General features: G+C 42.7%; 1 protein-coding gene across 7 annotated transcripts in view; it reads left to right on the top strand.

Annotated features, from left to right (window-relative positions):
• Window positions 1–17,125, top strand: part of Rrp46 (exosome complex component Rrp46) — a 117,700-nt gene that overhangs the window by 809 nt on the left and 99,766 nt on the right. For 4 of the 7 annotated variants that reach the window (XM_070300426.1, XM_070300427.1, XM_070300425.1 and 1 more), the window contains exon 5: window positions 74–158. In XM_070300426.1, the coding sequence (XP_070156527.1) occupies window positions 74–158 (85 nt within the window). Of the gene's footprint in view, window positions 1–73; window positions 944–17,125 lie in introns of those variants that run through there. The other 3 variants (XM_070300423.1, XM_070300424.1, XM_070300422.1) reach the window with 3 other exon arrangements.

Raw genomic sequence — 17,125 nt, 5'->3', positions numbered from 1 at the left:
ATAAAAATAATAAACTGTCTTTTCGATAATAACCATTTTTCATAAGAGTATTCATAAGAGAATTTATTTACAGAATGCAAAGGCAGAGTTTACATACGCATTTGACAGTATTAACAAAGATATCGTATGCTGTCACAGTGTCGGTCGATTCTCCCAAAGTGAGTTCTTAGCCTCTTTGGATAAATGTAAACAAGTTAGTCAATTTGTATTTGATTTTTATAGGGAAGTCACAAGAAAATATGCAAATACAGTATAATACCATCTTATTCCCATAAGCATCCTTTCTTTACTTTTCATATCTTTTTTATTTAAAAAAGAGTAACATTAATATAGAAATAATTGCTCTCTACTCAGTATCATTCAGTTGATACTACGATAGAATATCAATTGCAGAATGGTATCTGCACAATCAACATATGATTGGGAAGATGAAGAAATATATTTCTTTACCAACTATAAATAAGATGATATTATACATCATTTTATGTGACATTTTTTTCTGGAATATTTTTTGTTACGTTATATTTAAAATTACAAAGTTTAGTGTTTTTTTATCGTGTTTTTACTATACTACTAATTAAAGAAGGAAGTACATTTCTCTTAACTTCTACTGATACACATTTGATTATATACTGATATACACTTTAGTCTCTGCATATTGCCAACAGAGGATGCAACACATCTCTTGATTTCTGCTGCCCTCTTGAGCAGCTTTTCTTTATGATACCTTTAAATTAAAACTCTAATTAATAAATAATTTAAATAATGAGTTCCATCAAATAGTAAATAACTTTTGCAAATCATTTTAGATACTGACGTATTCAAAAATATATTCAAAAATAAATTTTTTTCACTAATTAAAACATATTTATAAGTAGATTTTTTTACATTAAAGTTAATATTCGACTACAGTAATAATTTTAAGATAAATTATAATATAATTAATTGTATTAATTATCGACTATTTTACATATATTTAAGAAATGTTTTAAAATAAAATACATCTTTGTTATATGCATATATATTATATGATACAAATACTAAAATTTATCTTGTAAACTATTGTTGAATATTAACTTAGTGTAAACATTTGACCAAATTGATAATGGACATTAAACATATATACATGCGACAAGAAGTAAATAGCATATTTAATTGATATAGATTACAAATTTGATTAATATAGGGTAAATGAATTATTTTTCCTTTTTAAAAGAAAGATTTATATTTTCTCGTTATACACATACTTCAACAATCTTTTTCTGCCTTGTTCTTATAATCATATATATAGTCTTATTATTAATAATAACATTCAACTGCAAAGACAAGCGAATAGTACAAATTAATTTGTTGTGGTCATATAGAGTGATATATAAAAATAGTCATAAAAATCTTTTCCGTTTTACATAATATCCGAAAAACATTTTTTTTTGCCCGTTTAATATTTGTACATTATTATCAAGACACTAACGATCTCAAAAGTGAATGCACTGAAAATGCAACTCGCATTCAGCTTTGGCGCGTTTAAAGAGGAGCGGATATCTGTCGGTAGAGCCACGCCCGGTCGCCAATCACAGGTAGTACCTACCATCGACGTGTATCCTTTGTGTCCTATGGACCCTTTTAGTATCCTCTTTCTGGCTCTCGGGAGCTCAGAGATTTAGTGGGACGGGAGGGAGAGGGGTAGGGAGCTTCTCGGGACGTCCATTAAATACAGAAATGAGCCTTCCAAGAGCACCTCGAACGGGTCGGACCAGATCCTCTCTCTGGCCGGGCCCAAGACTAAAAGAGAGAATAAGAAAGGCCGGGAGAGAGAGAGAGAGAGCAAAAGAGAAAGAGAGAGTCCAAGCCGGGTCAGACCGGGCCACGTTTAGCTGAGGTCGCCCCGGGCCCCCAGACCATTAACAAGGAGCGGAGCAATTTATGGACCGGCTCGCTCATTTCCACTTTATTATTATTTTCTCATCTCATAGATGGTCTTCCACGTCGTTTTGTTCTGCCGCGCCTGCCCCCTTTCCCCTCCTCCCCTTTCACCTCTCGCGTCCAGCAGCTTCATCCTCCTCCACCCCATATCTCTCCCTTCGTTTCTCTCTTTCTCTCGTGAAATTAATACCCACGGCTGAGCCGGGAGAGCCACCGGCGAGCCGCGGCGATGAACTCAGAGAAAGGGTACCTCCTCGGACGGGCAAAAAATTGCGGAACGCGAAATATTATTGCGCCTCATCGCCTCCTGTCCTCTCGCGAGACCTTACATCGGTAATAATTTTGACCCGCGCTTACCGGCCTCGGTATATACATATACATATGCGGAAGTTGCCTATGTTTATGTGCACGTTGTACTAATTATACATTACATGACGCAGTTCTACTCGAAGCTACTCGTCAATAGCTCATCGAGAAGATATCATTTATAGATTAGATTATCATTTCCTATCACAGAACGTGACATCATTTATTGTTAGCAAATGAAACATATCACCATGTGATGTTTCTTATCCTGAAACGATTAATTGATGCAATGTCTTATTCTATTTGATAGTCGTAGAGTTACAAAATTTGTTACAAAATTAAATAAGAAATTTTATACAAAAGATTTTTTAATCTGTGCAGATTTTCCAAATAAATAAAACATGGAAAAGAGATAAAGTTGCATAATAAAAATCTTTCTCATCACGAGAAGAGATTGCAGTTATTATAACAGTGAAAATTTAAAATTAATTATACAGCGCAACGAGTCAATCTTATCGAGAGTTATTTATATTTATTACATATTAATATGCTGTATTTTATTTATCTCTGAAACTAGCGATACATCGCACACATTACTCTCATTAAATTCTATATTCGGTAAAGATATTCTAATCGAAAAAATTATTAATGTTTTATTAATTTTAATATCTTTCTTTATTAGATAAATATTTTAATGAAAAGCGAATAGTCTTATACATAGAAACGTTCAATTTGAATTTTTGTGGAAGAATTCTTTTTGTCGGATTACTATCCGATAATAATATTTTATCGTTATACGTAACATACGTTATATTTTCGAAATAAATTTTATGTCAGCATTTATTTTTATTTTTAATATCAGTATCTTTTCTTCTACATGTGTTGTGGGATTTCGCCTGGTATAAGCTCGCGTGACGCCATATGCTAGCCGATAAATCCCCGATACCCGAGTTAATTTTAAACGATCACGAAATTGCGATGACAACATATACGGCGATCTAGCGATCCTCGCTGCCTGTATATAAAAGATTTCCGCGACAGTCCTTACCGAGCTTAGCTCTCGTATCCCTGAGTCAAGGCCCTCGGATAAACTCTCCATTTTACGATTTCGGGCCTATAAGGGCCGAATGCGCGTTTCGGAGCAAAACAAGCGCCTTTCGCTGCCTCCGCTCGGGGAGGTGGGCCTGTCCGGGTCGTCCTTTTGGTTTCGTCTCTCTTTTTCCATCTACGGGCCCGCTCATCGCCTCGACTCGTCTCTTGAGCCGATGTTCGCCCATTGGCGCGAGGGTAGTTGTTATGAAATTAGCATGAGCGATCGAGTTGAGGCCGTGAAAATAATCGCTTCGAGGGTACAGCGCGAGGGATTGGACATGCCGATGCAAACCGGACGCTTTGCCCAATGCCGCCGATCGTAAGGCCCCGGATGCTACCTTCACCACATCCCATTGGCTCGGGACGATTTACGATCGTCTTCGTCCCCGGTCGTCGGCGCGCGATGAAGGAGATCGCGGTTCATGGCTCGCAATTAAGAACAGCGATGTCTCAATGGATGCCGAAGTACTGGTCAGCTCGTGTCAATACCTTGATTTCCTGTCTCTTCTTAATTTTCAACCGATCATGAAATATTTATAATAAAACTAAAGAATTTTTAACGAATTGATTAATCTGAAGGCACGTGTAATTTTTTTTATATTTCTCTATTCTTGAATAATTTATTGTAAAGGAGGGAATAATTATTTTAAATATTTTTATCAATTCGATATAAATAATTTAAAATTATACAATATAAAAGCCGAACGGGAATTTTTTCGTGAATGTAAGAAATGTAATAGAGATACTAAAGGGCTCACGTGTAGTGTCAAAGTCGAAATTCTATATAGGTATTAGCCAGCAATGCCAAAAAGCGACGAGAAAGCAGAGGAGCGCGGCGTCAAGTCGAAGGCGAAAGTCGCTTGACGCGTGACATGACTGAAAGTGACAGCCGCTGTGTGTAGGACAGGAATCGTATGTCGAGGAACTGACACCGGAGGGATCGGGGACCTCATCTCTCTGCCGGTCAGGGGCCCAGGTGCAGGCTCCTCGTCGAGAATGACGAATTCTCATCACTCGTCTCGTTCGCTGAATTTATCAACGTACTCCGTACAAACACGACGCGCTTTTTCGGATACGTGATACGCGTACGAACACACTTTTATTAGTGAATTATTATTGCCGCAGAATGATTAAAGAGGTAATAAGTTTTCGTCGTGTAACATATTCATTTATTGGGCTGTTAACAACGGCTGTTACCAGCCTCGACTTTTTATAAATATGTCATAAGGTATTCGTTTATGAAACATTTAAAAAATATACTTAAAATGTTCGTGAATTTCGCGTCCTTATTCAACATGGATAAAACATTGCATCGAATCGACAGCCGTCTCGTGTTCGAAAAAGATTGCACGTTCATCGACTGTGTTGGTTCAGGGACTGTTTCGTTGGCGAGGACTTTAGGACAGGTTTTGAACGGACCTCCGCGTCGAGAATGATAGATTCCCATCACATATCTCAGTGGCTAAATTCTTTGTTACTTTCTTTTGAGAAAAACATTTGGCTTACTCGTTATGTTACACGCGCGTTACATATTCACGTACAAAATTTAGATCAAAAATAAATACTATACCAGATATTTATCTTCTTTTTTAACTTTTTCGTTCACCGTAAAAATGATCTAGAAGAAAAACAGAACGAGCATGGCGTTAGAATAGAACGTATAAATGCGACGATAAAAAGCAAATAAGATAGCGCGATTGTACGATATCATTCTAATAAATTACGCTTGCGGGTCCGAGTGTGTAATCGGTTGGAGATGTCGATAAGTGGAAAAGCCGAGGATGATCGTAACGAATGGAAGGGCAACGAACGATCGCGCTGAACACGAGCAGTATCCCGCGGCGCGACATTGTCCGATCGGATCGCCGAGTAAGATTGATGGTTTCTTAATAACCGAGAAAAACCGGCAAAACGATCCGCTCGCCGCGACACCGCGGGTGGTCAACAATGCGCGTTACACCTGGACAACACGGTTTTTCCTCGCCGACATTTGCCGCGCGCGCGCGGCTCTCCATCTCGCAGTCTCTACCGAGAGCTTCTCTCTTTTCGCGCTTCATATCTAAACTCATAAACATCACCGCAAAATGCGATCGATTTCCGGATGACAAACTCGATACTGTTATTAATTAACAGATTACACCGAGTAAGGATATTAATCTCGTTTTATTCGATTTCATTCGATAATCATGAATCACTCACAAGGGTTGCGATTACGACTCCCGTGGGTAAACTAATAAATGATCTAGCGTATAGTGTTCTTTGCCCGACAATCTACGAGGGGCTCGTCGATCTTCTTCTTCCGCGCGGAGAGAGCTAAGGTAATAAGAAGAACGAGCGGGGTTTCGGCGTCAAAGCGTGGTTTCGCCTACGTCGATGAGAGCGAGGCAGAACTGACGAGAGAAAGAGAGAGCGAAGTCAGTTTGGTTCTTGTCACATTCTTGTCAAGCGGGACACCGTGCCACGTCAATCTCCTCCTCGCTACGTTCCGCCTACGGTGTCTTTTTCTCTCTCTTCCTCTTTCTTCTTCAGTACTCAGTTACCGGATACCGGCGTCCGATCGACCATGAAGAGTCGGAATGGATGGATGGATGGACAGGTGGACAAGCGCGCTCGATGCGTCAGAGAAAAATATAACCGGCGCTCCCTGACGCAGCCGAACTGCCTCATTAGCCCGGTTTTATCCGCAAAAGTATACCATTCTGGAATCCGTGCCGCGGGCGATGGCTACCTGATAGGTGCCTCTTAGTCTCACAGTCTTCCGAGAAGCTTGGACAACTTTTTTCACACCGACGGCGTAACGTTTGTCGCGTGTACTCACATGTCTGGCGCGACCGCACTCGTAGAAAATCTCTGTTTATGAAATGCAAATAGTGTAATTGAGACTATTATGAAATTAGCTCACACAAAGCAGCGTGAAAAATATATTTGAGTATCTTAAATCGAGAAAAGTCTATAAAGATTAAATAATATCTTATTAAATAATCTTAACATGGTCGATTAATCGCCAAGAATTACCAGAGCATCGGGATGTCAAGAACGCCGCTAATTGGACTGAGACACGCGTTATCGTGAAAAGACTTTGTTCTCCTTTATATCTTGAGACTATTTACACGACGCATCGGGCTGTCTCATCAGAAATGGCGACTGTGGCAACCTGTGAGTTGAGCGTGAGCTCTCGAAGAGGATGGAGAAGGGTAGAGTCTACCAAAAAATACGGCGGCGACGGGGCCCAATTCATCGCGACAGCTTGAGCCATCGATCAATCCACCCCGGCAGACGGAGAACGGGATAAGACGAGGGTGGAAAGAGGAAGAGGTGGACAAGCAGAAGAGAGAAACGTTATGGAGAAGGTAGCTAGCGCAAACGTTGTACCCGATGGGACATTAATTGACACGGATGAAGGAGAGAAAGAGCGAGCGATCTCTCGTCCACCGGAACAAGGAAGGTGCGCAGGGGGACGCAAAACGACTGAAGGGGTACGAGAACAACAACGGGTTGTGGCATCCGGTCCGTCCGATCGTGCCGCCGTCGAGGCAGCAACAGAAACGACAACGACGAGGAGAAAGACGAAGAGGACGAAGAATGAGCTCGACGTCTACCGTAGGCGGAGTTTCTGGCTTTGTGAATCGGTTTCGCCGCTCCCATGGTATTGGCTATTCCCGTAAGATAAGACTTCTGTCTCCGGCTCTCGCGCGACCGATCGTCTTCCGTCACCCACGTGATCGGCCGATTGTTTCCCCCTTCTCTCCGCTTTCTTCTCTGTCCACTGTGAGTCGTTTTTTTTTTCCTTCCTCTTCCCGTCCGGGTCTCTTCACATTGGTGGTGAACCAAGATTTATGCGTGCCGCCAGTTGAGACGTTTGCGCCAAGAGATTGAACGCGATACCGGGCAGGGTTACCGTGCCAGCATACACAGAACGCGGTCTAGCAGATCATTCTAGAATATTTGAGCCTCTCTCCGTCAGAGGTTTAGAGACACGCGCGTCCGTAATGAGCCGACACCACGCACTGACACATTCGTATCGATCAATCATCAAGCGCGCTCCGTTTCGTTAAGATCACAATGTCATCTGATCGAGGAGCGAGAGTCTTGATCACCCTCTTGCAGACGGTCTTGCTATAACCTTCTCTTTTTAAAAAGGAGCACAAAATCTACAAAATAAATTAAAATATAAATATCTTGTAAAATATTTTTGTAGTCACATGTTGCATAAATTATTTAGCTTCAATTTTCTCGAAAAGCAATCGTATTTTCTCTTTATTTCGAGACACGGATAATTATCGAGATTTTTCCATTTTACGCGCGCGATATATATATAACTCGTTTTCTCTCCTCTTTTCCATATTTCGAGACTAACAAAGATATACGTTAAAGTACGGCTGTGTACGGATGACCTTCAACGAGTACGATTCCAGCACAGTCAGGTACAACGAAATAATACGTTACCTTTTAATCTGTGAGTTTACTACTGTAAAATTATCCTATAATATCGACGAAACTATTCAATTGGGCCTGCCAATAACGATGTCTCGTCGCTTCGTAATTATGCCCGACTGATTGCGTTTCGCAACTTTCAACGTAAACTTTCGAATCGACCCCATCGCCTTCATCTAAATATTTTTCTACGGCAGCATCTGTCAAAGATAAATTGTCTCAATGCATATGTGTGCGCGACCAGGGCGTTGCGATCAAAATCTATCACCGCGCCTCGAATCGCTACGTAATTTTCATCTACCTACATAGTGCAGTTTGTAAAGCAACAACCGAGTCGACGGTTCCATCGTCGTTGATTACGTTAAATGAGAGGTGCATCCGCGACGTATCGGCGATATTAATTCGCGATTCCTTTTAATTTTCTCAAGCGAGGCCCACCATCGCGCGTCCCGTCATCGCCAATCAATATGCTAACGAGAGCGGGAGGGGTGGGGTGGGGGGGGGGGACAAAAATAAAAACTTAACAAAAGGCAGCGAAATCGAGTGAGACGCTCGGAGGCAGCGGAGGAGGAGGAGAGGGACAAGGAGAGGACGGTACAGACACGATCGGTAATCGAAGCGGTCGTAGTCGGCGAAGTCGCCTCTGGGTACCTCTTTCTTCTGGGTATCTCTTTTGAATGTGCGCCGGCCAATTAAAATAATTAGCGACGAAACGAACGAGAGCGGGTTTACTGCTTACGATTATTGATACAGATAAAGAGCGAGATAGATAGATAGACGGACGCGAAACGACGAAGCGAAGCTTGCGATGGGCGACAGAACGGCGCGGAGTACGGGGAGACGCGTTATTTACGACGGACCTGATTTAATAACCGTCGGAATAACGTCTCTTGCGCGCGCGCGCGCGCGCACATTGCTCGTGGCTGCGAGCCACGTCGATGCGAAAATCCGAGACGATCCGGAGGGTCGATGAAAATTTAAAGCGATTCGAGTGTTATTAAAACGTTGGCGATCCTTTATATAACGCGGGGCTCACGGAGCCGCGCGGTCGCGTCCCCGATCCAACGTTTGAAATTTCGATTAGACGTTTCAATTTTCGCGAGCATCCCGCGATCAGTATCGCGACACAGGAAAGGCGGCCGCTCCGCATCACTTTATGCCGCTTTGTCGAGCTTTTATTCTTTCTACGGGGGAGGGGGCATTATTTACGGCGAATTTAATAACGCTAAAGCGACTTCTCTCTCGCGTGCAATCGCGGCGAAAAAAAAAAGAGAGAGAAGCTAGCGCACGATGTGTTTTTGCAACGTGTAGCAGAATTCGTTTAATTTCTGTATTAAAACGAATGCGGACCGCGGAATCGCAATTCAGATAATGGCATACCGATTAAATTCAATGTAGCGGCGCGTCTAGCGGGGCGTCTACTTCAATTACTTTTTGCGCTTTATCCGAACTTTAATCTTTTGTATAGCGAAACGATTATTTACGACGAGATTGATCCAATAACGATACGAGCCACGTTTCTCGCGTTGCTCGCGGCCAACGCGAAATGAAGAGAACCGCCGTCCGACGCGAAAACTCATATGGAAAAAAAAATCATACACGATATAATATACCATACGCAATAGCCAGCGGCATCGTCTAATTTCCCGATTGAACTTTTCCGGCACGAAGTCATCATCGGAATTAAATCCGACATAAGCGAACGAAAAGGTCGTTTATTTTTACCGTCTTTAATGGATTTTCGAAGATACGTGCGTCTAATGGAATTATTTAAAAACGACCGCGCGCGTATATCGAAGAATAGAAGAGATTAATGTCGCGAAACCGGTAGTTGCCCTCCAAGGATCAAAAAGCAAAGGTCGATGATCCCTGGATAGGCTTGATTTGAAAGTATATAGAAGGTGAAACGGCAGACAGGTCGCGGGACGTGTTTCAAAGACAGTGCAAGTGAAAAGGCTGGGAATAGAACGCCGAACTCCCTTTAGGCTTCGTTAGTCAGCCACTGACTTATCAAAGAGCAGCCTCACGGCCGATACAATGGCTGAAAATTCTCCGCGCGCGCGCGCGCGTTGCTTCCCGTAAAAGATGGCCCGGCTGTCTCGTAAATTCCGGCAACGCGAGGACCCGCGCAGTCCGTTACTACTTTGGCAGGCAGGCACAGCCTCTACATGTTCGCGCAAAACCCCCTACGCTATTACGCTACGTTTCGACAGAGGGCTCGGGGCAAGACGGTAATCGATTACGCGATGCCCGTGCTTCCGTTCTCGATTTTATTTAGCGCGCGCCTTACGTAGCAACAATCTTACCTAGACAGATAGCGTGTTTTCGTCGCGTGTATTCTCGGGGACAATTATCAATCGGTTTTCGAATTTTAGCGAAGCCAAAAATACTTTAGTAAGAAGATTTAATAAAGAATATTTTTTTTTTTTTTGTCTCCGAAGTGTAAAATCTTACCGCGAGAAACACCAGGTATGTCGAAACGTACGCGTTTCGTAGATTAAGAGGAATCGCGAGCCCCCCGAAGATTAGACTAGAGCGAGGCTGACAGCTAAAACCACCAGAATCCGACGTCGTCGTTCGCGACATCGTGTCGTCGTCGTCGTCGTCGTCGTTGTTGTCGTCGTCGTCGTCGTCGTTTACTTTGGCGAGCGCGCTTAGGCATTGTCCTGTTGAAGGACTGCTGCCGCTTCCACAGCGAAACCTGACTCGCGTTCAGAACCGCCAGGGCGGCGTTTCATTTATTCAAAGTAAGTTATTGCGATCGGCCCGGCCACTATATTACGGGGCGAAGACTCCTCTCCTCCTTCATCCATTTCTCTTTTGCCGTTTCCGTCTCCCTCTCGCCCGCGGACCTTTCTCCACTCGCGGTCAAGAATATCGGGCTCCCGGTCTCGATTTCCAGGTAAGATATTCATCTAATTCCCCCCCCTCCCCCCCCCCCCGATTAGCTGACCGTGGACGGCCGAATGGCAATCCAGACTGCCTATATAAGCTTTTCAACCGTTTAGACAGCGGCCACTAACTTCTCGGCGACCAGACAATCCGTTATATCGCGCGCTCATGCTGGAGATAGACATCTGGCATTCGAGATGCGCGTTCAGTATTAATTATATCGACCACTCGTTAATCGCTCGTAGTTACTTATGTCGTCTCACATTTATTACGCAACATAGAGGAGTTTGAATTTCAGCGTATACATGTATACAAATTATCGATGTTTTTTTTTCAGTCGAAGTTCGAAAGAGGAGAATCTTAATAAAATAGATGGATAAGATGTCGATGAAATATAAAATATAGTATAATAGATAGATAAGTTGCAGCGTTGATTACGAATGACGGACGATGATTTATGAGACGTGATTGTTCGTAGAACGATGTTCTCAAATGCAATCGGTAAGAGCGCCTGGGATCTCTCGCGAGCCGCTGATTCGCGCGAGATTCATAGCTCGCGAGAGCGAACTGGAAGCTGAATTCGTCGCTGAATACGCGAATGTCGGATTCGTTCAGTATGCCGGTGGGCGCGACCCAGGGGAGAACCCCTGGGAAATTTCTTGACAACGGCTGTGCGGGAGAACGGTGAGGGAGGAGGAGGAGGAGGAGGAGGACGCGCAACGTGGGAACAATTTGCAAGCTCGTGGCGGTTCGTAACATTCCTAAGCTCAACGGTAAACGGTTATTCGGGACGCGTCCTCGTACGTTTGTACGTGCATGCGCGGGCGTGCTTCTATCCCGCCGAAGACGCCGCACGGAATTCCGGAATTCGTTGTTGAATTCCGCTCCTCTTCCTTCGACGGTCGTTCCTCCCTTCCTCGCGGCCTCATTCGTTTTCTTTCCTGTTGCGAGGGAGTTACGAGTTACCGGTTCGTATCTTTTTACATCTCATTACTAGCTTGCCATTGAAGCGGTTATTTTAATTGCATAAAGGATAATTAATTCTGAAATAAGAGATATCTGTAATTGTCTATTGTTTTCAAAGATTATGGTTGCATTTATGATGATACTTCTTAGAATCGTATGCGAGTCGTTATTTTAGCCTTTTTAAATAAATAAATTAATATTTAATATCGCTTGTGAAAAACTGTGAGATGTAATGGATAAATAGTAATATTGCACGTGCGAAACCCATCTCGGTGTTTTTGGAATTGATTCTTTACGAGATCTACACAAATGTAAATCACGGTTCGTTCGTTCCTCGGCTCATATCTTTATACAGATGATAGCTTTGACTTCAGATCAGATCTTTTTCTATATTTTTCGAATATGGATCACTCTCTTTAGCGTAACGATTCTATGCGCGCGTGGCCAAAAGCGTTGTTAGGAAGAGAAAAGAACGACTAAAGACGTCGCTGCCGGGAAGAGGGAGGATTGTAAACGTCGACGCGAGTGACACGCGTATTTCGAGCACGCGGCAACGAAATCCCGTCGGTTCTATTTGTGGGGTGCCATGGTGATGTTTCACATTGACGTCTCGACGAACCTCCTTTGGGCTCCGTCTTCGAGCGATGAATCTTCATCGTTGGAAAACTTGAGCCTCGCGCCTAGCGCGATCTCCTGTCTCGAAAATTCAATCCGTTATTTTATTAGTATTGTAAAAATCGTCGTTCCTGCGCCAAACGTAGATACCCTGCTCTTTCCCATGTGATTTACAGATTTGCATCTGTAAATATATTTCAGATAATTGCCATTACGTCATATATACAGATGATAAAATATATTTTCTTCCTTCCATCTGTTCATAAATCTGTTTTAATATATTATATATATATTGCTGATATCTTTATGTTTTTATGTGCTATTTAAACGTTTCTTTTATTATACGTAACATATATACGCACACATAGCTTTTATATAGCTTCCGGATGGTTACATTAAAATTTTAATATGTAAAAATAATCTTATTTCTAAATATTTATTAGATTTTTTGTGAAAGAAGGTAAACATAAACTTTGAGCAGACGCTACGCATCTTTTTCGTCTCGCGTATCCTTCATTCCCGTAGAAAGGGAAGGAAAGGAAGGAACGTAAGGGTCGGTAAAAGCGAAGGTGGGTGGAGTGCCGCGAGTGTAAGTAACGAGTTCAGAATTTCATTAGCGGACGGGCGGCGAGATTATTTTAAAGAGATACGGAATTACCTGATTAGGAGGGAAAAAGTCATTAACTCAGGCGAAACTAATTAACGCTAGGCCCGAGAACGGCTCCTCTCCTCTTCGTGGGTTCGCCTTTAGCTCACCGCGGCCGCAAGTCCTTTTCACATCTGCCATTTCTCTCCGTTTATTCTCTCCCTTTTTACGCTCGCGCAGTATGCAATAATTATCGAAAGAAAATCGATTCTCGCCGCTTTGCGATATAATCAACCAAGGATTGTCTCTCGTATCGATATCTCGTATTCATTATACATTCCGATTGCGTTGACAGGATCGATTATAATAATTTCGTCTCTACCGTAATATAGCGGAGAATAAATGTAGGAAATGTGAAAAAAAGCAAGGCCATTTTTCATCGTTACGTTTATATAATGTAATAGCTTGGATTTAATTTTTCAGCGCGATATACAACGCGTTACGGGGGAAAGAATGTTCAATGAATTATAATTGGACTTTCCACTTTGGGGGGTTGGGTGGGGGTGGGGGGGAACGGGAAAGTGGCGAGCAAGATTATCGGGAGTATGGTAGATGGGGAGTCTTGCAGGCGTAAAATAAGGAGGGAAGTGTAAACAATAAGTCTCGCGGCGAAGGGTTGAGCCCGCCTAATCTCGTTATAGTTATGAATCGCCGCCCTCGGGATAATGCTGTCTACTTATGCGCGCCATCCGGAGTTAATTTTATTCGCGCGGTGAAGCTTCGAGACATTCATCCACCTGTCCGCCAAATATGTATCTGTTTTTGACGTGACTCGCGTCTGATTAATATACCTGATACTCGTGTCACTCGCATTGATATCGAAGTAACCTGATTATAGATGCTTACAGTCGCGACATTATTATAAAATTCTACAACTACGAAAATCTAATTATCGATTAGGAAAACGCCTGATATAAAAGAAACAGAGTTTTTATTTTTATCTAGAAAATATATGTAGAGAACAAATAATTACTTAATAGTTCATATGACTTTCATTGTATAGTATTTAAGATTATCGCGAACAAAACGGCCACGCGATCTTGTCATTTTGCGCTTCTTCGACACACTTTATGATAATAATCGCCACAAGCTTCAACGTATGCATATGTAATACGATTATATTATAAGGCAGATGCATATGGAGCATATGATAGTATCTGATTAGCTACATTGTTTCATATCGAAACCAAGTTGGATGGAATTAATATAGATTTAATTTTATAAATTTTATAATTGTATAAATTTTTATTATTTTTATAAAATTTTATAAATACGTTAAATGCACAATCTTTATAATCGTGTAAGATCGTGTAAATAAAAATTAATTATGATCTTATTCGTTCTTTTAAGGCAGAATAATGTAGAATGCTATTTTTCAACTCTCGCACGACGTTATTTCTCATTCGAATCGAAAGCATCGCTCTATGTTGGTCAAATTAGCATGAGAAGTTTTTGCCGTATGTGCGTATCTTATCGCGATTTACGTCGTGTCTGTGAATACACATGTAGTTTACACGACGTATCTGCATAAACATATCGCGTTCGTTTCTGCGCGTTGAATCTTTCGTTGCTTCGTTAGGATGAGAGAAGGTAACCGTGGGTATGACAGTTTATGATCGCGATAGGAATTGATAATTTACTCATTCGAGATACATGAGCAGGTGGACGCCATCCATTCCCGTCATTCAAAGTGTAAATTAATTTCTCCGTGAATCATCGCGATCGCGATGCAAACAGCATTTCGTTGGGCAAACGCATTGGAAAAGCCACCCGCTGCCGTGTTAGTACTAGTCGTTGCTGTATATTTCGTCGACGGTATCGCCCCGATATCATCCTTGCCTCGGTGCAAGGCTAGTTCGCACGTAGGTAAGCTAATTGTACGGAGACATAACGAACGGCATGGTGCGCCGTGCTCTCCCTGTAGCTTCGTTAACGCCGGAAAAGAAATGCGCTTTACGACGCGCAATTATTGCGCGAATAATTTATCGCGGCTCAAGCATTCACAGGGCGATGCCACGCTGATATAAACGTAGCGCAATATCCGTCCGCGTCTGTGTACAAACGAGAAATACGCGATGCGTGTGTATATAAAGGGCGACACTATATTTTTGCGTGCCTTCCGAACACGGGGGCATCACCCGCGCCACCCCGTATAGCTAGGTGATACCTGGCCGGAATAAAATTGTACTCTGTGCGTTGTCGCACCAGGCACTTGCCACAGATCATCCCCTTAGGGTTCTTCGTTAAGCGAGGAAATTTTTAAGGTTGCCGCGTAAAGCTGCGACTAAAGCCGGCGGCAAAAATCCTCGAGTTATGGGTCCGGGCACACCGTTTCAGCGTGCAAGCATGCAGGTCGTTTCGATTCTCGTACAAGGGTGGCGAAGAAGAGCGAGGGCTATTCTTTCCCTTCTTCGCTCTTTTTCTGTCTCTCTCTCTCTCTCCTCGTTCCCTTTTTCTGTCTCGTCTTCCTCTCTCCCGCGCTCTTACCCTTCTTCCCCGCATGCAATTCCCATGCATATCTGCGCGCTTCTTTACGAGGAACATCTTTTTTCTCCCGTCGTCGTCGTCGCCGTCTTTCGGGATATTCGGCGAGAATATGCGAGAGACGCGCTTTATTTTCGGTACCTCTTATGCCCTAAATCGAAAACCACGGGCGTTACTTTTTCCGTGGAATAAAATAATCGCGCCTATACGCGAAATCACCAGCTTTCTCGCCCTGATCGATTATTAGGACCACGTATTGGGTGAATATGACACATTTAATCTCGGGAAAAAAAAATCTTTCGACATTGGGCTTCCGACGTGTCGCGTCATGCGCGTAATTAACATTATTTATCGGCCGCCGATGGCCGGAGGAACATTAATCTATCGCGTCGGCGGTAATTAAATTTATTCCGTTTCAATTATAATATCACCGGCGGACAAGATGACGCGGACAGCCGGTGTACGGCGCGTTTAATTGCAGGTGCCGTCCGGTCATGAATTATACGTGGCCTCGATTTTCCGTATGTTCATCCAACGAAGGGAGGGACCCTTCTTTTCCCGCTACGGACAGTCCATCGCGCGCTTTCGATATTTATGCAACGTCGCACCGACATAACGATGATCGAGCCGCACTCGGCGTGTTATGCACCGATGCATCCGAGAATGCAACTTCATCCAGATTGTCCGGCGGGCATTTCGGGCCGGGCATTTCGGACCGGGCATTCCGAACCGGTTTCGGTTTACAATATAAGTTACGACGGGAGAAACGGACGACCGATAAGCTGATAAACAAATCTCCCGCTACCGCTCGGGCGATTATTCTTCATGCGGCTCGCTTCCACGATCGTTACGTCGTCGAACGACGTCCTTTAATCGAGACAATTTGTCGCGAGTCGCGCGTCGTTTTAATGAATAAAAACGTTGATTCGTTGAAAATTACTCGTTACGAAAATATTACATGCTAAACCCCCATCTCTAACTGAACTCTATTGAAATTAACGATCTTATCAAGATGTCGCTTATTAAAACGTTAATCCGCATCGCGCTGCGTTCTTGCCAGAGAATTGATTAAAAACGATATAAACGAGGGACTATGCCGCATACTTGCCATCTGGTAGCTTCGTTAGAAGATATCTGGAAACACGTCTTTGCCGAGAGCTAATGCCAGTCGATTCATCTTGCCTGGGATGGTAATCAACCGTGGATAATGAATAACGATTAATTGTACTAATTGTACACTTACTCTCTTATTCGTGTAATTTTGTAAATTTCTTTTTTTATCTACCGTCATAAATCATCAATAATTATTATTAATTATATTAGATAAACATGGGAAAAAAATTTGTCGAAAATAAAATCTGTTTGGATTTTCGTTACCGAAAGTATCTTTGTATCCTTTTAAATATATTGAATTCGTATTCGTGGGATAAAGCAGATGACAAACGGCAAATAGGTATTTGAATAAAGGGTGGATGAATAATAAATGAAGCTTAATAGAGAATCTTCTCTCTGTATGTCCTTGGAATCTACTTACACTTAACATAGAAAATTAATCGTTGACAATATGCAACTCGAGTCATGACGTCGTGTATAGAAAGCTCCGCAGAAAAACGGAGACATAAAATGTCGCGATATCGCGGACCTTTTGCGAGAGAGAGAAAGCGCTGAATTTCGCTGCATAAATGCTCGATTCCAGACGGCTTGCAGCAGCAGAGCTGCACTTAAACATCGTGCACGTCTGATGCAGCGAACACGACGCAAGTTTAC

The sequence above is a fragment of the Polyergus mexicanus genome, unplaced genomic scaffold, assembly GCF_030449975.1.
Source record: "Polyergus mexicanus isolate NDT 795.1 unplaced genomic scaffold, iyPolMexi1.0 SCAF_8, whole genome shotgun sequence".
NCBI lineage: Eukaryota > Metazoa > Arthropoda > Insecta > Hymenoptera > Formicidae > Polyergus > Polyergus mexicanus.
This window is presented reverse-complemented; position numbering and strand designations above follow the sequence as displayed.